This window comes from Phytophthora infestans, genomic scaffold (genome assembly GCF_000142945.1).
Source record: "Phytophthora infestans T30-4 supercont1.35 genomic scaffold, whole genome shotgun sequence".
In the NCBI taxonomy this organism is placed as follows: domain Eukaryota; phylum Oomycota; class Peronosporomycetes; order Peronosporales; family Peronosporaceae; genus Phytophthora; species Phytophthora infestans.
Window position 1 is genome coordinate 769,010 of NW_003303724.1, and position 25,497 is coordinate 794,506.

Consider the following 25,497-nt stretch of genomic DNA (forward strand, 5'->3'; position numbering starts at 1 on the left):
CTTTAGCTGCCTCTGAATAGGAAACCCTGTGCTGATGGTATTAGTGTCCAGATAGGCAACCAAGGTCTGGGCATCTGTTGGAAGCTCTCTCTTGGAATTAAGGTAGATTCTGAATATTGGGGAGTAGCGCAAGGCTCCAGTGGATCTGTCGGTGCATGGCCGCAGCGAAATATATACGTGAGTAGATGGACAGATTTTTGGGAGACTTTGTGGTCTTGAAGCATGGCATTTTCCGCTATGCAACCACTGTCGTCCGATCAATCCTATGGTATTCAAGTTTGAGAGAATAAATGAACTTTAGTTTCTCCGTATCGCTACTCCCGTCAGCAACGTCAGACCTTCCCACAAGAAACAGCTTGTGACGCAGACTTCGTTGTCGAGCATGGAATCGAGGAGCAAGGATTATTTTTGCATCAGCACTAGGCAAAATAATTCTCCCTCGTTCAAAGTACAGCAAAGCACAATCGCAAAAAAAACTATCCTTTTCAGCGACTATGGATCTCGTCGGGTGGTCGATGACGCTCCCACGTGCCCTCGAGTGTTCACTCTCACTTTGAAATTTCCTCCGACCAGCCTCAACATGGACGCCAGCAAGATTCATCTCGTCTCGTATAAATAGCTTGACTTGTTTCGCTAAGCAGCAATAAGAATTTCGACATTTCTGTTTTTTAGATGCCCAAATTGGGCATCTAAAAAACAGAAATGGGCAGCCCAATCCAATGTACACCCTTGCTAATATGTTAGAAACATGCCCAAAGGCTTCTAATACCGGTACGCTTCGATATGCTACAGTGTAGCGTAAAATATCGGTATCACATACCGCCGTTCAAAGAAAGACGTTATATTCGATCTAGAGTGGTGGTCGATAGACCGAAATTAGCACCGCCACACAAGCATTTAAATTTGGTGCTGCAGGAAACTAAATTAGCGGCCAGACTCCACACCAAGATGCAGGCACCAACGCCGCCCACGCGCCATAAAAAGCGGTAAATCTGCCTTCGCTACACTCTCAGCACTCCCCTCTTTGATCTGACACTCTAATACGCTTTATTTTCTCTTCAGGAAGCGCGAGAGCGACGCATCAGCTCAACGCATAATGGCTCGAAAGCTTCACCAGTGTGCGGACGTACGCGACTCTTTCAGCTCACTTGAACGCTCTCTACAGCTCCAATGGAAACGGTATAAGTCGCAACAGTCTAAAGCCGACGAACTCAGTCGAATACACGTCGCAGTGGCGCAAATGACCCATTTCCAGACTCTTTTCGGCGCCGAAATGGACGGAGAAAACGTGGAGAAACCAAAAATTATGAATCTAGGCAAACGCACGGACAAATTGCTAATCCAAATTACCAGCCGCAAGAACACAATGGCCCAACGTACCCAAAAAATGGTCAAAAGACTGCCTCATCTCCTGAAAAGGGCAACTTCCATCGTAGCGGAGCGTCGACGGCTCCTTAAAGAGCACCAAGAGCTCCCAGGAAGACACCAATGGGTGCCAATGATTCTGTGGAGACTCTACGACGCTGCAGCGGACGGAAAAGAGGAGACAAAGCCACTGAAACGAGCGATGCACAGCGTCATGAAGACGCTGAAGGAGACGAACCCATTCTTTTACCTACAAGTACTGTACCAGCCCCCGCCATCGCATTTAAACGAACAGTGGACAGTCACAGCGTCGGAGAAGCTTACAGCCATCACAGCGAGCATGACGCCGCATTTCCGAGCGCTAAACAAGAGATCGGCGGCGCTTCGGAACAAACGAGACGCGTTCGTGAGGACACGATACGGGTGGAACCAGCTGCGCGTGACGCTGTCGTTCGCGCGAAGAGCTGCGCGTCATTTCCACTTGTTGATATTACATATATACTCAGTGGCCATGCAGTGTGACGCGTCGAATGTAAATGCTGCAATCATTTCAGAACAGGCGACGAGTGGAATTCTCCGTGACGACGTCGAGTTGAGAGCTCAATTGAAGCTAAAACGCGATAGTGTTACTTCAGAGGATCATTTACTTAAGGAAAGTTACGAGTGGACACCCGAGCTGTTAGTGTACCTGGATACATGGAGAGAAAGTGGACGAGTGTTGCTCGGTTTCGAGCGTCGAGAGCGGTATCAGGATTTCTTACCGCAATTCTCGTTCGGTAGGAAACACAGTCGACGAATACCACGACGTGACGTGCTAGCGGAGATCGGAGACTGTTTGCGTGATGTAGACTGCGTGTGGCGAGCGTCTGGACTCGGCACTTTGAGGTTTAAATCCATGCGAATCGAGGACATTGGCGCTCTGGAGAGGAGAATTAAAGGCAGCTTAGGAGCAGTGGTGGATCTGGTCTATAAGATGACGCTGGCTCGCTGGATGGACCGCAGAAAACGCCCCACTGAGTGGTGGACTTCACTGGAGCTGTGTGAGGACAAGAGAAGGGATTTGGAGTCGGAAATGCCGGACGAAAGCTTAGAGGATTATGCTGAAGGCTCACGGGATGACGTGGCTGACGTTACTGCCTTGGAGCAAAGTGAAGACGTGACGGACGTGGAGTCTGTCGAACTGAAGGAGATTCGACGAGCGAGAGCGGCTCTACCCCCTTCACAAGGCTTCCGACGTCCGACTACTGGAACCTTGAGAGGTGTCATTACTCAAGAGAAGGTGGCAGACACGGAAGAGCAGAGTGGTGATGTTTCTAAACAGTCTGAGACGGAGCGTATAGCCGAGATTCATGCCGCGATGGTGGGTCAGTGTGGTCGGTTAAGATTGTCCAAGTCTTTAGCATCCGAGACGAATTCAGAGTGTATGTACGATGACTGGCGGGTGACATGTATAGCCAGTAACTTGTGCAGACTAACCGACCAGGCGGTGAGATTAGCTGACGAAGCTGAAGTAGCGACTAGCAAGAAAGTACAGTTAAGTGAAGAGCACTCGACGTCTGTACAGGAGGAGAGGGCCCCGACCATAAAGGAACTGCACAAAAGTCTCGCGAGTGCTAATGATAACGTCGCACAAGTGTTGGCCCTGTACGACGGTCAGCATTCCACCGAGTGGTGCGATACCATTTTATCCACAGGACTCGCCACTGTGGAACTTCTGCGTAAGATCGCACAAGATGAAGTTGCATCCCATGGGCTGTGAGAGGCGTGGTGACTGACTTCCCTGGCTATCAAATGCTGGACACAAGACTATATTGTCACATGATCGATGGAATTATGGGTCTTATTCCACTGGGTTTTTTAAAAGATGACTATGCGTCTAACGATCGAAATGGCTCAACGAGCTTTATCGGATAGCGCTCGTCTCCAAGCGGGTCCCAAGCGTTCTCATCTTCTCCACATAAAATATCTCCGGAGAGCTTCATGGTGTTTTTACTTTGACACAGCGGAGAGCCACCCAACGATACCACATCCCAAACATTGGATTTAATCCACTTTGGTAACTCAATTAGCTGAGTAAACTCCAGCGCCAAGTACGAAATGTCAAACTTTATGTTTGGAACTTGAGGCAATTCCTTAATGGGTTCTTCGACAAGGCCACACTGTAGAAATAAGTCGAGGCTTCGTTTAGAAACGCATCGTCAGGTATTGTTTCTATCTCGTTGTCGATAAGAGAGAGATCGCTCAGAAGTGGGAGTTGCATGAGTACACTGGGAAAGGTGCGTATCTTGGAGTGCTCAATGAACAGAATCTCCAACCCGTTCCAAGGTTCCACAACGGAGTCAGAAATTGTTGTGAGATTGGTGTGAATAAATTCCAGATCTGTTAGTTGGATGGGGAGCGGAGCTTGTAGAAGTCCAGATGGGATACCCGTCAGGTTGACGTATATGAAGAGTGCAAAGAGCATCATTGGGTGCAAATCCGCCGACACTGCAGCGTCCTCTCCCCATTCTACTAGTGTACATAGTGTTCCATAGCTCCACACCCATTAGAGAGGAGAACTCGCGGATGATTGGTGGCATCGTAAACGCGGAACAATGCATGAATATGATCTTGCGTACTGCTTCACGTTCCAGCCAGCCTAATACTTCTTCAGAAGGACTTGTTACGCCCTCTTTGTAACAATTGTATCTCACCACTGAACAACTGAAATTGGAGGCAAACCACGGATGCATACGCTGTATGCACATACTCTCCATTGTTGCGATGTCTTCAGTTACAGATCCGTACTGTGCTGTCAGATGCAGACCAAGTACGATGCCTCCAGTAATTAACAAGAGCATTGGGACAGTCACGCGATGCACTCGAGACAAAATCTGTGCTGAGTGTTGCTCGCTCTCTGATGCTCGCAGAAATGCACGGTACGATGCCAGCGCGATGGTAGATCGCTTGATACTCTGTCGGATCTTGGGAGATTTCGGAGGAGACGGAGGTCTCGTTGTGGGTAGATCTGAGGCATGAAGCACGGAGGCCATGGCTTCCAGGCATAGAAACACACTCAGATGAGGTACAGTTTTCATCATGGAATTCGTCCAGGACATGAAGAAAAACGCTCGATTCTCTAGCACCAGATTGGGGAATGAGGTGTCTCCATAGAGCAGCGTCACAGGAAAACTGAGGCTCGTAATGTCGAACTGTAAAGCATAAGGTAGAAAGATTGCGCCGGGTAGTATGATAGCCGTCGCCGTCGCGAGCACTGCGTCCACTGTGACTGCTAAGAAGCGTACGGATATCCGTGACCTTGGTGAGGAAGGAGCAACCTGCCGAATGCCCGGGTCACTTTTCAGCAGCATTTGGTGGATGATGAAAGCAGACCAGCAGTTTGTCACTATCAGCGCCACTTTTGCGTGATTAATCCACGATCTCGCCACTAGTGTGCTATGCAAATATCCGTTTGGGGCTTGCGTAGCGATCTCCACAGTCTTACGAAGCGCAAACATTCGAGTGTAATGCTCGTTGGGATGATCGAACTCGCGTGACCTATTTGATACTCCTGTTCGCTTCCCAGCATGTCGAAATTTTTTTTAACGAAACATAACTTTGTTCACAACGCGTTTCAAGAATGTTTCAATAGCTGATCCCAGATTTAACGGTCGAACGCGTATTTCTCCAGCGGCTGCCGAAGCTCTGACGTGACAGAGCAACTGTAGTCCGTGGATTGCCCCTAGCATGCCGAGCACAGTGCCGACGACGCGGAAATGTCGATCTCGTTCTGGAGCTAGGAGTCCTGCAAAGTAGTCGATGTAATCGTTCTCCAGGAGCCAATAGAGTTTAGCGGAACAGATCAAGAATGTCGAGCACAACGCGTGAAGTAACGCCATGAATATCCAAAGGGTGGTGTAGTGATGACGAGAAAGCGTGTCATGGCCGCCAAAAGTACGGCGGATAACCTGAGCATTAGGGCTTGATACGGAGCTCGGAATCACTCGATACATGGTACTTCTTGAGACACCTGGTCTGAAGATTATTTTTTTGAAGGTGATGGAGGACAAATTTAGCTTCTAGGGTACACACTCAAAGGCTAAATAAAGGATGACCTGGTATAAAATACAGAGAGTTTAGTTCTCATTTTTCATTACAGGTCTAAGCTTAATATATGGTATTTAGTGAGTCGGCGAAAAAGAAAGGTCTTCTGTATTGAGTGAAACTCTTACAGCTTCTTTTCGGGCCGGGTCTCCATTGTCGACGTATTTGTTGTCGCTCATAAAAAAATTAGATCAACCCCCTACCCTTTGCATTCGACTCGCAGCGTGCGCTGGGAATACAGACCAGAGCCATCGGTGACGAGTGAAAGTGATCACTCCACAGTTCCGTCATGAACGTACAGACTGGGCTCGGTAGACAGGTGCTTCATCACCTTGCGGGAAGACCTTTAGAGACTGGAGCTTGTAGATGAAGTGTATTTACATGTATAGCTCTGTCAAGCCTCTGTGTTCAAAATAGTAAAACAAGTTCGCTGCGAAAGATACAAGAACTCACACACAAAGAACGATAACATTTGCTTGCTGTTTCTGCTCTAGAGCGTAGACTTGTTGAATCAAGCACTAGGCTTTTTGCGCCGGACGGTGTTGTAGACCACTTGGTACATGGCGAATTCGTCGTTGTTTTTGAACATATTGGCCTTCCGCGCTTTGTCGGGATGCACCCCCTTCTTTGCCATCCTCGTAAACTTGTTGAGCAAAAGGGTTTGCTTGGCCTTTGTCATTCCAGGGATCTTCTTAAACGCGCCCGACGTCTTGTGCGCCATCGCAAGTATTTTTTTCATGCTCCTGGTGGTTTTAACTTTCTCGCTCAACATGGTGAGTGGTGAAGCTTTCAGATAGCGTTCTTCGTTCGGAGCGGCATCGTTGACTCGCAGTAGTTTGTTACGGGGATCTTGAGCGAGCGAGCGTGTCTCCCTCGCTGAAAGTCCAACGTTGTTCAGCGAACCAAGATCAACTTTGCTGGAGTGGTCTGCGGCTGTAATTGTGCTGCCGGTCAGCTGGACAGCAACTATTACATGATAATAAGTGAGGTGTATTGTGTTACCAATCTAAACTCTAATACCCCTTTCCGCCCGGCATGTAGTGCTCGGCCAGATTGTACCCATCCTTCTTGGTACTTGCTGCCTCTTTGCTGTTTCTTGTGCTTGTTCTTGCTAGTCTTTACTGTCCCTCTCGCTTCGCCACTGCTCGCAGTCGCCTGCGATCAATTGTTCCGCCGTTTGGCGCAGCTCGTGCTCCTGCACTTCCCCGCTAGCTCCATATACCACGCTCCGGTTAGTATCCATTGCGTAATTTGCCAGCCAGTCTGCCGTCTTGTTGTGCCTTCTGTAGTGATGTCTCCACTCCGTTATCTGCAGCTGGTCCGCCTCGCCACCTTCGAGCCATGAATCCGACGAGTCGTCGACTGCCAAGAAGGAAGCGCTGGCGAAGCAGTTTGTCGCGTCACAAGCTAACGATCATCATGGCCCAGCTAGGTCCGCGAAGGTTATGAAACATGTTAGTTCTAAGCAACAAATACACCGGTCGATATCATCTCATTCTACACTTTTTTTCTTTACTTACAGCAACACTGTAACATTGAGTCGCCACAAATCCGACCATGCAAAAGTTACCGGGTATACAAGTCTGGCTGTCTCCTTGACCGTGTTGCCTTCCACTTCATACACGTATACATTCGTGAAGCGAGCGCGGACGAGTTTGATCATCGCAATGGCCAAAAGATCCTTCGACTTTACCAGAAATTTACCATGTACAATAACATACCCGGAGCAGTACACTCCATCTGCAGACGCGAACTTCATCCCTTTAAAATAGACATAGTTCTTATAGTCGGAAATAACCCCAAAGCGGGTCTGAAGTTCGGCACCAGTCGAGATCTCAAATTTGGTTAGCGTGCCTTTAAGTGTCAGCGCTGTCTTCTCATTCGCCGACTGGTTCTTGCTTTGACTCGAAAAGCTTTGATGAATGGGTTCCGGATAGAAATGTCGATAGAGTTTGCGTAACAGAGCGTAGCATACGATGAGCCCTAATAAGCTGATCTTCGGGAAAAATGACGCTGCCAGAAAAGTACCGTCTTTTTTAGGAATCTGGAACGTGGACCAGAAATCTAACGGCGACAGGTCATTAGCACTCGACGACACTTGAGCTTTACCGAGCTGAAAGACGCTGTCCGAGTACGTTATAATCTTGTTTAGAATGGGCGGCGATATCTTGATGAAGCTGAGCCTGTGCTTGTGAATGATTTCAAACAGAAATATTGCAATAGCAGGGTCAATCCGTTCACGAATAATCCAGCTTAGAAACGCTACAATACCCAGATAAACGACGAGGACGTCAGCGTGAACGAGCTCTTTGTGGACGTGGACACTTTCGTGTCCGGATAACTTTGCAGCATTAGATAGCGCAAACTCGTACAAAGTCCAGAACGAGTTCACATACCACGAGATCATCACTAGAAACCCACGCGAGACCAGAGTTGTAGTCGACACTGCTGCAAATGGCGCTCCAATCCAGATTTTCCCAGTGCGGATGTTCTGATACGTCACGAGGAGCAGTAAAAGGAGGGAATAGACGGTCTGCATCCCGAAAACAAGGTGAATCCCGTGCACCCACGCCCAGGAATCAGCGATTATAGTCTCCCCAGACCAGTCCCAGTGTGCCAACATACTCTTGGTATCTGCGGTATCTAGCAGCGAGTACATGGAGTGAGTGTTCGACTGGACTGCACCATCGTAGAAGCCTCGATTCCGAGACGTGAACAGAGTAGATACGGGTTGGGAGAGAGGGTCTAGTGGGATACTTCGTAGCTCTAGATGGCTGTCGTTGGTTAGACCTACAAAGTCGTAGATCTCGAATTCGAGAGATCGCTGGAATGGATACGTCGGCGCGACCATATAAAGCTGTTCTATAGTGTCTGCACGCATGTCATTGACCACTGAGAGCATGCCTAATAAAGCTGGGCCGTTCTTGTTTTGATCTGGAATCTCGTAGTCTTGCACCGATAACGAGATGGTGACCAAGTACAGATCGCTCGAGTCATGACGTGACCGAACCAAGTTGAAAATCCGCACAACCGAGGGATCTCCGGACACAAGCGCTGTGAAACTGCAGTCTACCACCACGACAACCAGCTCCAGGTCCGCCAGGACGCTGGTGTTGTAGCTGGTATCGCGCACCATCTCCAAGTACCCGTGAGTCAAGAAATGGTAGTTGTAAATTTCAGGGTTGAAGAGAAAAATCTCAGAGCAATTTTCAGTAGATATCTTCGTTTCCGACTCAAGAAATATTGTATAATTGCGCGGTGTAGTATCTCCATTCAAAGTTTTTTGTACTAATCGACTGTCCCAAATACGACCGTCTCCAACGTAGTCGCCAATGAAAGACGCAGTGAGAGTTCCGAAAGACTCGGTGGGGCTCGCCGTCGAACGCAAGACCTCGATCGTACGCCAGGTAGCAAGCATAGAAATCTCGATATACTGACAAGCAGCTGCGACCACCACAAGGCGACGTATTAGGTGGAACATCTGCCATTTCGTAAACTTTCCCTTTGATTTGGTTCTTCGGAAATTGAAACTCCTCAGCGTAAACGTTCGATTTGGTGTCGACTCGTCTTGTACGGCGTATTTCTTTCCGCGACTAAATAGCGTCGAGCGAAGAGAGCAATGCGTAGGGCTGCACTCCTCTGGCTTCACTTGCATCTTTGTCGTTGACGACCCCCAGAAATTCATTTGGCTATCTGCTCTCTTCATTTTGGCTCCTGAACACGTGAAGAGAGAAGCTTCCTAAGCTAGAGCCATGCTTATTATGTAGAAGTAAGCCGAGGCCCAGGCTATTCTTGCTTGGACCAATAAATGAAACTGAAAATCACTGACTACATGCCGCTCTGTCAGCATGATTGTTTTCGTTTTTTTTAGATGCCTCGGAAATGAAGCCCTGTGGCTGATGTATTTGTGTCCAATATGGCAGCCAACGTCTTGGCCTTTGTTGGAAGCTCTTTCATGGGATTTAAGCTAAATTCTGAAATTGGGAGTGGCGCAAGGATCAATTTTATGCTGTGGTGCATGCCCACAACGAAATATATAATTCTGTAAGCCGTCATTTTTATGGGAGACCTCGGGGTCCCGCCAACAGGTGAAGCAATTACTGCTGACCTTGAGGTTATAATCTGTGCTACCGGCGCTAGCCGCATTAAACAAAAAAATTGCAATACAAAGTCATCCGCCGTCACTGACGGAACACGATTCTGCATTAACTCCATTCTGACAGGTATTAGTTTCCGCGAATTGTTCGTGCAACATTCAACACTAAGAAAGGCGCACTAAACCACGACACAGTAGCTAACAACACTTGAATCGTTTATTGAATCCAATATTTATACAGGTACAGATTTTGATAGGCTGTTTGTTCATGAATATTAATATCAAGAATTCAAATTTTGTGTTAGAATATATTCAATTTTTGTGCTAGTATTTTTTTTCCATATTCATGATTCATGAATATGGAAAATATGCAGTACCGTGAAATTAATCCGGTGATATGTACCCAAGGTATTCCCAGTACTAAAGTTTGCTTGATTTGAAAGATAGATCTCACAAAACGGGCAACCTAATGTAAATTCCAATACATTTCGTGCTCCAACTTAAAAAACCATTAATTCGTCGTGGCATGACTAATTAGAGTGAACGGGGAATCGATTTGCTGATAGGATATTGGTAAAGATGTCCTATTAGTAATAATAAGTGTGTGTTCGACTATCTGGCGTGGCACGTTTTAGCTCAAAATTACAAATGATTTTGAACGCAATATTATTCAAAAGTATAAACTAATTGGGATAACGACGCGAAAATGCATCATAACTCTATAAGTGTTCGATCAACTGTGGATATTAAAGCAGCACCCCGACATTCAGACGCCACAAGTCGGACCACGTGAACGTCTCTGGGTACACCAGTCTTGCTGTATCTTTGACAGTGTTCCCATCCACTTCGTACGTGTAGACATTGGTGAAGCGAGCACGCACCAGTTTCATCATAATAATGGCCAGTAAATGTTTGGTTCCCACCAGGAACTTGTTGTTTACGATCACATACCCGGAGCAATAGACGCCGTCCGCAGATGCGAATTTCATGCCTTTAAAGTACACGTAGTTCTTGTAGTCCGAGATGATACCGAAGCGTGTCTGAAGTTCTGCACCCGTCGATATCTCAAAGTTTGTGAAGTTCCCTTTCAACGCAAGTGCTGCCTTCTCGTTACCCGAAACATTCGTGCTTTGACCCGACCTATGATGAACTCTTTCCGGGAAGAAATACCGATATACCTTGCGCATGACGGCATAGCACCCGATCATCCCCAACAAGCTGATTTTAGGAAAGAACGATGCCGCCAGAAAGGTACCATCCTTTGTCGGAATCTGAAAGGTACGCCAGAACGACAGTGGAGACATCTCGGCAACAGCAGGCGTCTTTGGGGCGATACCAAGTTGAAAAATACTATTCGAGTAGGTCACGATCTTATGCAACACTGGAGGAGAGATTTCAATGAAGCTCAAGCGATGCTTGTGAATAATCTCGAACATAAAGATAGCCACCGAAGGATCAATGCGCTCGCGAGCTAACCAGCTTACGAAAGCCACAAGACCGAGATACACGACCAGAACATCAGCGTGGACCAATTCTTTGTGCACGTGAACAATTCCGGTGCCTGATAAGATTGCAGCATTGGACATCGCGAACTCGAACAGAGTCCAGAACGAGTTGACGTACCACGAAAGCACCACGAGAAGTCCACGACCCACAAACGTTGCAGTCGTCACGGACGAAAAGGGGTCTCCGATCCAGATTTTACCGGCTCGAAAGTTCTGGTACGACACGAGGAACAAGACGAGTAGCGAATCTAGCGTCTGCACGCCGAAAACGAGATGAACCCCATGCACCCACGCCCACGTATCTTCGATCTGAGATTCACCAAACCACTCCCAACTCGCTAGAGCACTCTTGGTGTCGGTCTTATCCAGTACGGAGTACATGGAGTGGATATTGGCCTGGACATCACCATCGAAAAACCCACGTTTCCGTGACGTAACCAGGTGCTTTACTGGCTCTGTTTCCGGGTCTTTCGGGATGCTTTGCAGTTCTCTGTAGCTGTTGTTGGTTATCCGTATGAAGTCGAAAATCTCGAACTCCATAGAGCGCTGATACGGATACGTCGGCGCCATCATGTAGATCTGCTTAGTGATATCTGCCTGCATGTCGTGGATAACCGTAACCATGCCCACAATCGCAGGTCCGTATTTCTTGTACGACCACATGGTGAAGTCTTGCACCGACAGCGATACCTCCACTAAGGACACGTCTGTCGGGTCTTTAGTAGACCGTACCACGTTGAAAACCCGAACAATCGAAGGATCTCCTGTCATCAGCTGAGTGGAGCTGCAGTCTACGACCACGGCGACGAGCTCGAGCTCTGTGAGGATCGTCGTATTGTAGCTGGTGTCTCGCACGATTTCCATGTAAGTACGGTTGAGGTAGGCGTTGTTGTAAATATTCGAGTTGAACAGTGGCACATCCGAGCAGTTTGTGGTCGAGACTTGTGTGTCCGATTCGAGGAACAGAGCGTGGTCTCGAGGTGTTGTGTCTCCTTTCAGTACGTCTCGAACCAGCCTGCTGTCTCGAATGAGACCGTCTCCGACGTAGCCTCCAATCAATGACGACGTGAGGATACCGAAAGACTGCTTTGGATTGGTTAGCGATCGCAGAACGTCGATCGTCCTCCAAGTGGCCAGCAGGGAGAGGTACAGATACCGGAACGCAGCAGCAATAACCACAAGTCGACGAACGCTGTTGAACACCTGCCACTTGGAGAACTTTTGCTTCGATCTGGACTGTGGACCTTTCCGCGTTGTGGTCTTTCGGGGCTGTTTGTTCTGGACGACGTATAGTTTTTCGCGGCTGAAGAAGAAGCTGCAAACCGAGCGCCTGGATGACGCACCACTGCTCTGCGCCTTCACCTGCACCTTCGACATTGCCGTCCCCCAGAAACTGTTGCCATTTTCCGTCGGCGGCATTGCAGCCTCAAGTGGCTCTCCTGTCAGTGAAGGAAAAATCTAAAATGGGCGGCTAAAGGCCTTGACGGGAGGTATATCTCTTGCTATTGTTGGCAAGTAGTGAAACGGAACACTCCGTTGCATTTTCTATTTCTAAGGCTGTCGGAGAAATTTTTATTTACTGTTAAAAACACAATTTAGCTTCTTGAGCAGCATAATTTGAAGTACGTGTATACCATTACTGTAAAACATTTTTTTGTGTGTCGTCCTTTGTGATCAGAGTAGCACCCCGACATTTAAATGCCACAGGTCAGACCACGAGAACGTATTCGGATACACCAGTCGTGCCGTCTCCTTGACCGTATTTCCCTCCACTTCGTACACGTAGATGTTCGTAAACCGAGAACGAGTGGCTTTGATGAACGCGATCGATAGCAGATCCTTGACTCCCACTAGCATTTTGCCATTCACGATGACGTACCCGGAGCAGTAGACCCCGTCGGCTGACGCAAACTTCATGCCTTTAAAGTACACATAATTGTTATAGTCAGAGATGATCCCAAACCGCGTTCGTAACTCAGCACCCGTTGAGATCTCGAAATTCGTGAGGTTTCCTTTCAACGTCTGCGCTGTTCTCTCATTAACAGACGATCGCTCGGTGCTCATCACACTGGACCGTTGTCGGTTCTTTTCCGGGAAGAAATGGCGATAAATTTTATGTAAAATAGCGAACCCTGCGATGATTGACAGTAATATAGCATTCGGGAAGAACGACGTGAAGAGGAAAGTGCCGTCTTTACCTAGTGGGATCTGGAACGCACTCCACAAGCGCAGTGGGGACATGGCTGCAACAGCGGACGACACCTTCGGTACGCCCATGTAGAATACTTTATCCGAGTACGTCACAATCTCCTTTTGGACTGCTGCTGCCGAGGTGAGAAGAGTTTCATGATTTGAAAAGATAATTTCAAATAAGAAGATGGCGACTGAGGGGTCTATGCGTTCCCGAAAAAAAGAACTGAGAAGGCCAACCAGACTCAGATAGACGACTAGAACATCAGCGTGTACCAACTCGGTATGGACGCGTACGATCTGGGTCTTGGAGATTTTGCCAGCGATAGACAAGCAAAACTCAAAGAGCATCCAGAAAGAGTTCAAATACCACGAGATGACCACAAGAACGCCACGGGTGACAAGAGTTGCAGTAGAAACGGACGCAAAAGGGTCACCGATCCAAAGTTTTCCAGATCTGGCATTTTGGAACGCCACCACACACAGCACAACTAGCGAAAAAATCGTCTGTAACCCGAATATTAGGTGTAGTCCGTGTACCCACGCCCACGAATCTGAAATTACAGCCTCTCCAAGCCACTCCCAGCGTGTCATTGCAGTCGTCGCGTTTGTATCGAGCATTGTATACATGTACCGAATATTCGACTGTTCTTGGCCGTCGTAGAAACCTCGTTTCCTCGCTGTGATCACGCGGTTCGCTGGCTGTGTGAGTGGATCTTCCGGTACAGTACGCAGCTCGAGGTAGCTGTCGATGGTTATCCCCATAAACTCGTACACTTCAAACCCCATGGCTCGTTTGTACGGATACGTCAGCGCCATAAGATAATACTCTCCCAGGGGCCCCGCACCCATGTCGTTCACTATCGAAATCATAGTCAAAATGCATGGCCCCGTCTTCTTTTGGCTGCGTATTTCATAGTCTTGTACATTGAGTGACATGGTGACCATGTACAGTTCTGTTGGGTCGACACGAGAGCGAACCAAGTTGAAGAACCGAACCATAGCGTTGTCCCCTGACTTGAGGTTTGTGAAACTACAGTCCACTACCACTGTCACAAGCTCAAAGTCTTTAAAAAGAGTGACGTTGTGCTTGGCCGCATTTCCCATTTGAATGTACGCGTGACTCAGATACTCGAAATTGTAGATCTTAGGATTAAATTTGGGTAAACCAGAACAATTCTGGAACGAGGTTTTGTTCTTCGCTTCCAGAAACACAGCGTGATCTCGAGGACTTGTGTCGTTTTCCAGCACTTTGTGAACAAGATAGCTGTCTCGGATAAGACCATTCCCCACGTAGCCTGAGATAAGTGACGCAGTGAAGACTCGGAACGACTCGGGCGGATTATGGACACCTTCTAAAGCTTCAAACGTGCGCCTAGTTGCGGTCAAAGAGACAACGATGTACTGGATGGAAGCAGCGATTACTACCAGACGACGGAGCAGGTTGAAAATTTGCCACCTCATGAGCTTCTTCTTGGCTCGACGGCCTACCAAGTACTGGCCCGCAGGTCCCGAAATGCCCTGAGCCCATGAACGTCTCGGGTGTCTTTCGCTGGGTTGACGCTTGACTTCGTTGCCTAGATGCCGCACCTCCACCTTAGCTACTGAAGAATGTCTCGACATGGCGCTTTTGTTCCTAGTGCACTTACAACAATAACGCGTCAGGAAGGTAAGACCCACGCGCTCTTTTGATGCACAAGAATAGTTCTCTCAACGGCCCCGTCCGGTCTCACAGTATTAATAGCAGTGGCCTATCTCACACAAGTACTACTCTTCATTTAACCTTAAAATATTCACGCGGAGAGTAGGAAAGGTATTAAAAACTGCTAGTTTTAAATTGAAGCACTGGTTCAAAGAAAAGTGACATTTTTTTTTGTTGCGAAGTCGTCTTCAATCGATAGAAACTCCATATACGTCTTTTCCAGTTCATCGCTGGGTAGGCCCAACTTCATCAACCGTTTGTACATATCGAATTTGGAGGCGGCAGCTGACGCCTTGGCGAGCGCCGTCTCCGCCTTGATCTTCGCCTACTGTCACCTCGCGGATCTTTTGTTCAATGTTATGTTTTTGCCTTTCCATGTTGTGTTTTTCCCTTTGCATCATGTGTTTTTCCTTCTCCATTTGCAAGTGCTCGCGGTCAAGCCGGAGCTTCTCGCGTTCCAAGGCTAATCGGTCATTGTTGCCGGTGTCGTCGTCGCGCTGATGTTGGCTGTTGGGGAGAGTGAAGGAGACCTGGATGGACGACGGATCGTGACTCTGCTTGCTGCGCTTCGCTGGTGGCGCTGGTTGAGCAGCAAATGGAGTTTTGGCGGGAAAGCAGTTGAATATAAATGTCACTATTACGAGGTCGACCATCATTCAGAAGCAACTTCAAGTTGCACTCGCTTTTTTTTTTAATCCTCAAAAAGTATTATATTTATAATAAAAATTAAAGTATATACCGGTACAAGTACTCCATAAAAACTATTAAACGTAACCCGTCATATACTCAAGTAATGTTCAAGCTACATTTAGTTGCATCGTTCTAAATACTTTGCAATCAGTCTCAGGTAGCATTGGTTAAATCACACACATGTTCAGCACCACACCAATTCAAATTTGCTTTTACCTAACACACCTCTCACCATTCGCTAGGGAATACGTACACCTCCAGAGGCGCGTACTTGTATTAATAGCTCGATCTGCGTTTGCGGGACATTCAACAAGTTTATGCTTAGATGTACCGTAATCTCAGATTTGCCTCCACTTTCATCAAAAGCGGGGCCTGAAATACATGTTCGAAATCAATCGCGTTCTTCGCCATCGATTAGGCGTCCGGAAATACGAGCTACCGGTACAAATGCACTCTGACCTGGCCTCTTTAAGTTTCATACAAAACGTAAAGGACGAATGACGCTTCCATTTTAACTCAAAATGTGGCACACGGTATCGGCGTAGGATCCGTGAGATAGTGCGGCAGCACTTCGATGACATCGCCGCCAGCATCGAATGCTGCAGCTTGCAAGGCAGCGGTGGTTGTCGAACACTCTTTGGTAAACATTCTGTACTACAGTAATACTGAACTGTACCCATGATAAAATTATCAGGTACATACCTGTACAATGTGTTCTATCGGATACAATACAATGAGATACCGGTACTTCTGCCCAGCGTCCATCGAAGGAGTCCATCCCTCCTTTCGAAGGGTGATACATGTAACAAGGTTTCAGGACGAGGCCAACTCAGCGATAACTCTTCAAATGGTCGCCCGGAGCTATGGATCTCGCTCATCGACAGCAATACATGTACACACTGTGAGCTATTAAACTTACCTGCGTGTCGAGCGCCAGTGCATTGCAGTCTGCCAGTGTCCGGTGCCTCCATCTACGAGCCACCGTCCACTGCCAGTGTCTGCAAAGACACATCCCAAGGACACTTATGCGCCTGGCAGTGCAGCTTGCGGCTGCACTACAACCGGCTACACTGAGTACACATGCGTGCAATGGCGAAGGACTATACCAAGGACTGTATGCACAAGGACATCGTTGGCTGTGCGCTGCCAAGATGGTGTACTCAAACGAGAGTGCATTTATCTAGAGTTTAGTATTGACTTATTTGCTATTTGTATATTAATCTACTTTTGCGGTACAGCGGTGTTCTGGCGGAAGCTGCTCCACACTTTGCGTTTTGACGTCTGTCGCTCACCAGAGAGCAGCAGAGAAGAGCAGCCTCGCCAGACACCGCAGTCCTGTCGCGGCCTTTTGCCCGGCACTTACGTGTTTACGTTACTTCCTGATTAGTTTCCTAAAGTTGACATTTAAGTGTATTTAAAAGGCTCCTACTCTTAGAAGCGATCGACACATGGAGAACAATCCCCCCGTGACGAACCCTACGTCACCACTGGTTATGAGCCCAATCAGGGCGCAGTCTACGACTGACGTGGCTGCTGGCGTTCCAGACACAAGATCTAGAATTTCGACCAATCAAGATCAAGCTTCAACCTCATTGGCAGGAAATTCAAGCTTGAACAATGACGCAACACTGTCGCACAGTGATGCAGAACGACTAATTCGTTCATTGGCTGGAATCCCGGGTGGCCGCCCGTTATTCCAAATGTTACTCGAAAGTATGCATAAACTTTCGTCGACGAACACGGAAGAATCCGTGCCAGTTGACAATCCTCCCCCGTCGCCGCTAAACCAACAAAACGGCGACCGAGACCCCGACGATCCGTGGCGCCCTCTAGACAACATGAACCCTACTGGCCGCTACAACGACGGCGAGCTGGCTAAGTACACCAAGGTCCTCATCAACTCGCCTCCGATCAAGCTGCCCAAGCTCCATCTGAAGGGCGACTACAAAGCCTGGAAGAGCGAGGTGCCGTTGCACTTCGAGCCGAAGATGCTGGGATACATCACCTATGGCCCTGAGCGCTACGATGCAGTAGAAGGCATGCGTCGTGACAAATATCGCGTGTGGTACAAGTCGCGCAAGAACAAGGCGTTCTCAGCGCATGCGCTGTCGCTGTCTGTTGACCTACGTACGACGTTCAAGATCGACGACATCCACGACAACATGGACGCCGCCGCTATGCTCTACGATGCGATTACGCAGCACTTTGAGGCTGGAGATGGCATTAATCCTGATTACCTACTGCAAGAGCTAGTGACGCGCCGGCTCAAGCCAAACGAGTCGGTATCGCAGTATGCTGACGACATTGCGAAGAAGGTGACACTTCTACATCAAGCTAATGGTGAGTTTGCTGAGTGGCAACATGCAAGCCTACTACTGTCGAACAGCGTGGAAGCGTTTAAAGATCTCGCCCGTGAACACGGCGATTGGCTTAACAACCATGATCGTAAGACACTTACACTTGCTGAAGCTTTACAGCGACTACGCGCTGCTGAACACCAGCGTGACCAGCTGCGTGCACAGACCAGACAACCTGTCGTGCATTCAATGCAAGTTGCTCATGTCGGAACGGACCAAGGACAAGGTCAAGCCCGAGGACGCAAGCGCAACAAGCAACAGCGCAAGCGATCCAAGGGCGTTGCAGATAAGAAGCAGCGCACAAACTGCGCGAACTGTCAAGGAGAAGGACATTGGTATGCCGAGTGTACGGCTCTCACTGGCCAGCAACTGAAGCCAGAGCTCGCGAGAAAGCTGCAAGAGAGACAACCAAGGGCTCCCGTGTCGCTGGTGAACTCCGTACGTCGTGTGGATGCGGTAGCGTTGGAAGAAGATGGCCAAGGACTGTTTGCTGGCCTATCACTATGCGATGCGAATGCGATTGACCTTACGGATGGTGCTGCCTTATCGCCTACGGCTACGCAATCACCTGCATGGTCACTAACGTCTCCTGCGGAAAGTGAAGAAGGAGGAGAGCGTCGTGTTGTTGAAGGGGTGCGGGGCAAGTACGCAACGCACTCAACCGTCGGTTGCGCAAGCAACGCAGCGACTGCAGCTGCAAGTTTGGAGTTCTTGTTCAACACATACAAGTTGGAGGACAAGGACTACAACAACGACAATCATCCTCACTGCCTACACTGCAAGCACCAGCTGTAGCTGTGCAAACTGCCATACAATCTGCGATACAACCTGAAGTGCAACCTACTGGACAACCTGCTGTTCAACAGGGTGTACAAGCTACTGTACTGCAAAACATGCAACCTACTGTATCGAGTACTGCGCAGACTCAGTGGGAGGGCAATCAGTCTACAGCTGGATTGGTGCCTACGTGGGAATCAGTCATCTACTATTTGGGGCAAGGACTGTCGAGTAACTCGAAAGGGCCTACACTTGAGCCATGGCGCAATCAAGCTGAACCACAAGGGGGTTCGGCTGTGCCGGGGGATAGCTGTCGAGGTCCTGATGTCGGGTTTAACAGACGCCAAGAACCAGGGATGCGCAATGATTACAGACCTAACTTGGAGAGTGCGTACGAGAGAGGACTCTGGAGTCAAGATGTTGGACACTTTGACCCTCCTATTCAAGGACGAGGACGAAGTCGTTCACTACCCCGATTCTTCAATCGAGAACGAACTCCACCAAGAGGAAGAGGCCGTTCTCCGTCAATGCGAGGACGTGAACCAAGAGGGAATCCAGGGCGCTATCGATCTCCACCGCGTCAGCAGCAGTGGCGTAACGAGAGACCGAGTCGCTATGAGCCGCCACCCCAGCGCGATGATCGACTGAGTCGCTATGGACCGTCGTCTCCGCAGCAGCAGTGGCGTGACAATCCTTCGAGAGGACGAGGACCTTCACCTCGACGTGACAATTTCCAAGGGCGGAACATGTCTCCACGTCGATTTGAAGACCGTCGTGAGAACAGACCACCCAACTCTCGTCAAGTCAACGCTGTGAACCAGAACCAAGGTATGCAATCAGCTCAGTCTGAGTTTGTGGAGTGGATACTTGATTCAGGATCCCAGGCAAATGTCTGTGGTGACCTGTCATTGTTTACTACCATAAGGGAAGACCAAGCTAGTCGACTTGACTTTGCGAATGGCACAACTGAACACACTTCTGTTTGTGGGTCTGTGCTATTGCGTGTTGTTAACCAGGCAACTGGCCCGCTCGAGGACCGTCTCCTGGACGACGTGGTGTACACACCGAGCGCGAAGGTGAACATCATTAGTTTGGGCTACCTACAAACGAAGGGCAACTTCAAGTTGACATGCTCAGAGGACCAACAGACTGCTTGGATCTCCAAGCCAAGCACATCACTCAAGTTCATGATGCGTGACAGTATCTACCGACTACGTGCAGAAAAAGTGACTGGAGTAATGGTGATGGCGGCTCTAAAAGAGGACATGGACAGCAAGAAAGCCATGGAGCTGCTTCACCAACGATTTGGTCATATGAGCATGGAGACGGTGAAAGTGTTGGCAAACAAACTCGATGTTGGAGTTAAGATGAATGCAAAAGGTCTGACTTCCTACGAGTGCGTTGCTTGTGCTGCCAGTAAGGCAAAAACGAATGTCTTATAAACGGATTCCATCGCGGAAGTCCGAACCTCTGGAGACTCTCATGATGGACATTTGCTCTGTAAACGAACAGTCTGTGGATGGAGCTACAATGTTTCTCTTTATCATAGATGAGTCTACAAGGTACAAGTGGCCGTTCCTACTCAAGAAGAAGAGTGAAGTAACGTTCCACATCAAGGTCCTGCTGAACAGGCTGCGAACTCGCTTTCCTGTGAAGAAGGTGCGACGACTACACTCCGACCAAGGAGGTGAATTTGCAAGCAAGGAACTAAGTGACTACTGCGTCGACCAAGGGATTGAGCAGCAGTTTACGAACGCCTATTCTCCTCAAGAGAAGGGCATTGTGGAGCGTGCTAACGGCGTGGTTCTACCAAGGATCAGAGCGATGCTGATGGCTACACACATGCCCAACTCCTTGTGGGGAGAAGCCTTCCTGCATGTGGTGACGACGTTGAACTGGTTGCCCACCAAGCCCTTAGGATTGGTGTCCCCGCACCAGAACCTGTACGAATCGGAGCCCATGCTGGATGATTTGCGTACTTGGGGCTGTCTGGCACACGTGCGTGTTCCCCCTGAGTCAAGACAAGCGAAAGAAAAGCTGGAAGCAAGGGCAAGACTGTGTTTATTACTGGGTTATAGCGGATCGACCCTAGGCTACAAGTTCATTGACCTGGTGACAGCTCAAGTGGTGACAGCTCGTAGTGGGAATGTGAAGTTCCATGAAGAGTTCACGACCGATGGTATCTACATGAAGCATCTATTAGAGAACGCATTCTTTGATGGTGATCATACTCTACTCGAGACTGTACCTGTGGCGCGCATCAAGACCAACATGGAAACGTACCTTCCAGGTTGGAGTGACGGCATCTCTAGTGCGGAGAAGCCACTTGAGGCGGTACCACCTGCTGACGAACCTGCAGAAACTGAGTTAAGTTCAAGTGGGAGTTTGTCAATCGTTGACGCACCTGTGATCAAGGACAGTGCGGAGACTGCTGGTGTTGCAGCACCAGCCGTGTTGCAGGATCCTGCTGAAGAAACCGAGGAAAATTTGGAAGTGAGGAAGCGCAAGAGACGCAGAATAAAGAAGAAACCTGCAATGGTGGAGAAGGAGACAAGTGGCCTCGAGATTCAACCTCCATCAAGAGAGCCCTGCCTAAAGCGACCAAGAAGGAAGCAGAAGGCGAACGTTCGATTGTCGGATTACGTGGTAGGCCTAGTGCAGGCTATGACTACGGATGTGCAGATTCCGACGACGTACAAACAAGCACGTGCAAGCAAGTACTGGCAGCAGTGGAGAGCTGCAATGTTGGTGGAACTTCAATTGTTGAAGGGTCATAAGACCTGGAAACCTGTACCCCGCAAAGATGCCAAGAAAGTGAAGGTGATAACGTGTAGGTGGGTCTTTGCTGTGAAGCGAGATGAGCGTGGACGAATCAAACGATTCAAAGCGCGACTAGTGATCCATGGATTCAAACAACAACTTGGGATTAACTACTCTGAGACCTATGCACCTGTGATCCGGTTCGAAACCATACGTGCGGCTATCTACTACGCTGTACAAAGAGGTTGGGAGGTGTTGCAATTTGACGTGAAGACGGCTTTCCTGTATGGAGACTTGGACGAGACTATCTTCATGGAGCAGCCTCCTGGCTTCCAGGTGGATGGACCTGGGTCCATTTGCAGATTGTTGAAGAGCCTGTACGGACTGAAGCAAGCCCCGAACGTTTGGAATCGCACGCTTCATGCGAAGCTTGTTGCGATGGGCTTTACTAGGACGGACTCTGACTACGGCCTATATGCATTGAGGAAGGATGGTGAAGTCAAGTTGCTACTGACTGTTTACGTGGACGATCTACTGCTGATGGGTTCACGTGACCTGTGTGCCACAATCGCTGCCTCACTGCAAGAGACATTCGAGCTCACGACGATGGGCACAGTCAAATATCTCTTAGGCGTTGAGATCCTGATTGACCGGCCGCGCCGGCAAATAGTGTACTGCCAGAAGCAGTACGTACTGGAGGTGTTGAAGCGTTTTCATATGGAGAGCTGTAATGGCTGTGCTACACCAGAAGCTACGACGCCCTCGAAGACAGACGTGCCTGCTTCGAAGGAGTATCTTCCCTACAGAGAACTGGTGTGTGCTCTCCAGTACCTCGTTAGTGCATCGAGACCTGACATAGCTCATGCTACCCGACACCTGGGCAAGTATCTTGCGAGCTATGATCATATGCATTTCGCACAAGCCAAGAGGGGCTGCGTTACCTGAAGGCTACATGTGACTACGGACTAGTGATGAATGTGAAGCTACAGACTGATGTGCAAGTTAGTGGCTACTCTGATGCTGATTATGCGAACGACCCTGTGGATCGACGGAGTATCAGTGGCTACATCACTATGCTGGACGACAACGTCATCTCCTACGCATCTCGTAAGCAAGAGATCAACGCGCTCAGTACCTGTGAAGCTGAGTACGTAGCAATGGCAGAGGCGACCAAGGACTTGTTGCGGCTTGCTGGCCTATGCAAGGAGTTGAGCTGGAAGCATCCAGTACCTCAACTACTGGGAGACAATCAAGGAGCCATTGCCTTAGCTGCGAAACCTGGCAGACATTCGAAATCGAAACATATCGATAACAAGTACCACATGATCAGACGCCACGTGAAGTTGAAGCAACTTACAACCCAACACATCGGAACTGATGATATGGTGGCCGATATAATGACAAAGGCACTTGCAGTGGTGAAGCTCACACACTTTCGCAAGGCTATGAAAGTCTTACCTATTGTGTCGAGCGACGACAACGTATCCGAGGACATGGCTACAACTACGACTACTGCTACTGCGTTGACTACTGCTGTTGATGCGGAGGCTGTACCTGAGCGACATTGATGAAGACGAGGGCGATCGAGTGGGAGTGCTGTTACTGAGTGGACTGCTATTGTCTTTGAGCTGCGACTACGCTACTACTAGGACTATGGCGGCAACTAGGATGCGCGTGTGTGATCGCGTCGACTTCCAAGTGCGTCGCCGAGATCAAGTGGGAGTGTGAGCTATAAAACTTACCTGCGTGTCGAGCGCCAGTGCATTGCAGTCTGCCAGTGTCCGGTGCCCCCCACTACGAGCCACCGTCCACTGCCAGTGTCTGCAAAGACACATCCCAAGGACACTCATGCGCCTGGCAGTGCAGCTTGCGGCTGCACTACAGCCGGCTACACTGAGTACACATGCGTGCAATGGCGAAGGACTATACCAAGGACTGTATGCACAAGGACATCGTTGGCTGTGCGCTGCCAAGATGGTGTACTCAAACGAGAGTGCATTTATCTAGAGTTTAGTATTGACTTATTTGCTATTTGTATACTAATCTACTTTTGCGGTACAGCGGTGTTCTGGCGGAGGCTGCTCCACACTTTGCGTTTTGACGCCTGCCGCTCACCAGAGAGCAGCAGAGAAGAGCAGCCTCGCCAGACACCGCAGTCCTGTCGCGGCCTTTTGCCCGGCACTTACGTGTTTACGTTACTTCCTGATTAGTTTCCTAAAGTTGACATTTAAGTGTATTTACATTTAAATGGCTCCTACTTTTAGAAGCGATCGACACATGGAGAACAATCCCCCCGTGACGAACCCTACGTCACCACTCACACGTGGCCTATACTGTAATACCGGTAGTGGAGGTCGAGCTCAATCTGTTGCGCTCGAACAGCAGTTCAGTAAAAAACGACTCGTAATGGTCAAGACCACAGCTCAGATTGACATCCCCCCCTCAACAGCATGGAACCTACATCAATATTTACATAAGTAGGATATTTAGTTTAGATGATTTTATTTTGCCAACAATTTCCTTCTTCCCCTTTTACTCAAATCATTTCTTTAACAGGGTATCATTCCTGTTCTGTCGCATTTATGCACCAAACGAGATGCAAAAATTCCCAAAATGGCTTCTCTGATCAGTCTCAAAAGACAACAGCAACAACCAACAACCAGACACAAGCCATCTGCTCTGCGGCGTGCTATCCCTCTGCCTATCGCCACTCTCCATTCGTCTCCGCTCGCTACGCACATGCCTTCAAGCAGGGACGGAGATGGCGGCACGCCCACGGCGCCCTACGCGCTACTGGCGCAGCCCTCGCCTCTCCGGGACGAGATCGAGGCCGACAGCATCTTGGGCAGCAACGTGGTGGACGTCCACGTGGACGATGTGGCCGAGCTGAGTCAGATCCAGGAGGACACGAAGCGAGAGGAGGCTGAGGACATCGACGACCGGGACTACCGCTACGTGTATCTGAACGCTCTCGAGAAGAACACGGCGCTTAACTATTGCTCGAATCTGGTGATCACCAGTCGCTTCACCGTCTACAATTTCCTGCCCAAACTGCTCTTCTACGAGTTCAGCAAGCTGGCGAATGCGTATTTCCTAGTCATTTCCATCATGCAGACCATCAAGCCCATCTCCAACACGGGGGGCTTCCCGGCTTCTTTACCTGCTCTATCGATTATCGTGCTCATCGATATGTTCTTCGCCTGTCTCGAGGACTACAAGCGCCACAAAGCAGACCATATTGCCAATAATTTGCCCTGTCTGAGGTTCCAACGAGACGCGAAAGCGTTCGAACCTGCCAAATGGCATACTTTACAGGTCGGAGATGTCGTAAAAGTGGCCAATCGAGACCCCGTGCCGGCGGATCTGGTGATTCTGGGCGCCTGTGAGCCAGATCCGCTAAACCCCGCGGGTATCTGCTACGTGGAGACCAAATCGCTGGATGGAGAGACGAATCTGAAGCTCCGACAAGGCCTGGAAGGCACATACACAGCGCTACTAAGCGACGCAGCCGTGGGGGACATAAAGGGAACGCTGGTGTGCGAGACGCCGAATAACTCGATCCACCGCTTCAGTGGCTCCATGACACTAAAAGGAGGGAAGAAGGAGGTCATTACGACCAACGCCATCGTGCTACGAGGCTCCACTCTACGCAACACGGAGTATATCTACGGACTGGTCGTGAACACTGGACCGGATACGAAGATCATGATGGCGTCGTCTTCTGAACCCATAAAGTGGAGCAACATGGAACGTCGACTTAACAAGCAGATCCTGTACATCTGTGTGCTTATGGTGGTGCTGTGCTTGACGGGCGCCATCTTGTCGACGGTCTGGAACGCGCAGTATCTGGACAAAGACCGACACAAGGCGGCGTGGTATCTGTACGACGGCGGCTCGACAGCTGTCAAGTCGCCGGTGGGCAACTTCTTCATCATGGTGCTGTACTATTTCTTGCTGCTGAATTCCTTCATC

At 49.1% G+C, this 25,497-nt stretch overlaps 6 protein-coding genes across 6 annotated transcripts in view; 2 read left to right on the forward strand and 4 right to left on the reverse strand.

The window, feature by feature from the left end:
- Nucleotides 1–1,306: 1,306 nt before the first annotated feature.
- Nucleotides 1,307–2,312, forward strand: PITG_15261 (uncharacterized protein; the record flags this gene model as incomplete). Its single annotated transcript, XM_002898663.1, has 2 exons — nucleotides 1,307–2,250; nucleotides 2,291–2,312. 2 exons carry the CDS (start codon nucleotides 1,307–1,309, stop codon nucleotides 2,310–2,312), a joined length of 966 nt encoding a protein of 321 aa, XP_002898709.1.
- A 921-nt stretch (nucleotides 2,313–3,233) lies between these two features.
- On the reverse strand, nucleotides 3,234–5,243 carry PITG_15262 (uncharacterized protein; the record flags this gene model as incomplete). Its single annotated transcript, XM_002898664.1, has 6 exons — nucleotides 3,234–3,357; nucleotides 3,418–3,470; nucleotides 3,524–3,862; nucleotides 3,906–4,238; nucleotides 4,389–4,874; nucleotides 5,022–5,243. 6 exons carry the CDS (start codon nucleotides 5,241–5,243, stop codon nucleotides 3,234–3,236), a joined length of 1,557 nt encoding a protein of 518 aa, XP_002898710.1.
- A 1,721-nt stretch (nucleotides 5,244–6,964) lies between these two features.
- Nucleotides 6,965–8,929, reverse strand: PITG_15263 (uncharacterized protein; the record flags this gene model as incomplete). The annotated part of the gene is made up of 1 exon (XM_002898665.1): nucleotides 6,965–8,929. The coding sequence occupies one exon, from the start codon at nucleotides 8,927–8,929 to the stop codon at nucleotides 6,965–6,967; it is 1,965 nt and encodes a 654-aa protein (XP_002898711.1).
- Nucleotides 8,930–10,290: 1,361 nt separating this feature from the next.
- On the reverse strand, nucleotides 10,291–11,913 carry PITG_15264 (uncharacterized protein; the record flags this gene model as incomplete). Its single annotated transcript, XM_002898666.1, has 1 exon — nucleotides 10,291–11,913. One exon carries the CDS (start codon nucleotides 11,911–11,913, stop codon nucleotides 10,291–10,293), a length of 1,623 nt encoding a protein of 540 aa, XP_002898712.1.
- Nucleotides 11,914–12,723: 810 nt separating this feature from the next.
- Nucleotides 12,724–14,703, reverse strand: PITG_15265 (uncharacterized protein; the record flags this gene model as incomplete). The annotated part of the gene is made up of 2 exons (XM_002898667.1): nucleotides 12,724–14,594; nucleotides 14,673–14,703. 2 exons carry the CDS (start codon nucleotides 14,701–14,703, stop codon nucleotides 12,724–12,726), a joined length of 1,902 nt encoding a protein of 633 aa, XP_002898713.1.
- A 9,435-nt stretch (nucleotides 14,704–24,138) lies between these two features.
- Nucleotides 24,139–25,497, forward strand: part of PITG_15267 (phospholipid-transporting ATPase, putative) — a gene marked incomplete at both ends in the record, with an annotated part of 5,630 nt that continues 4,271 nt past the window's right edge. The window contains one exon of the mRNA XM_002898668.1: nucleotides 24,139–25,440. Coding sequence (XP_002898714.1) covers nucleotides 24,139–25,440 — 1,302 coding nt within the window. The remainder of the gene's footprint in view (nucleotides 25,441–25,497) is intronic.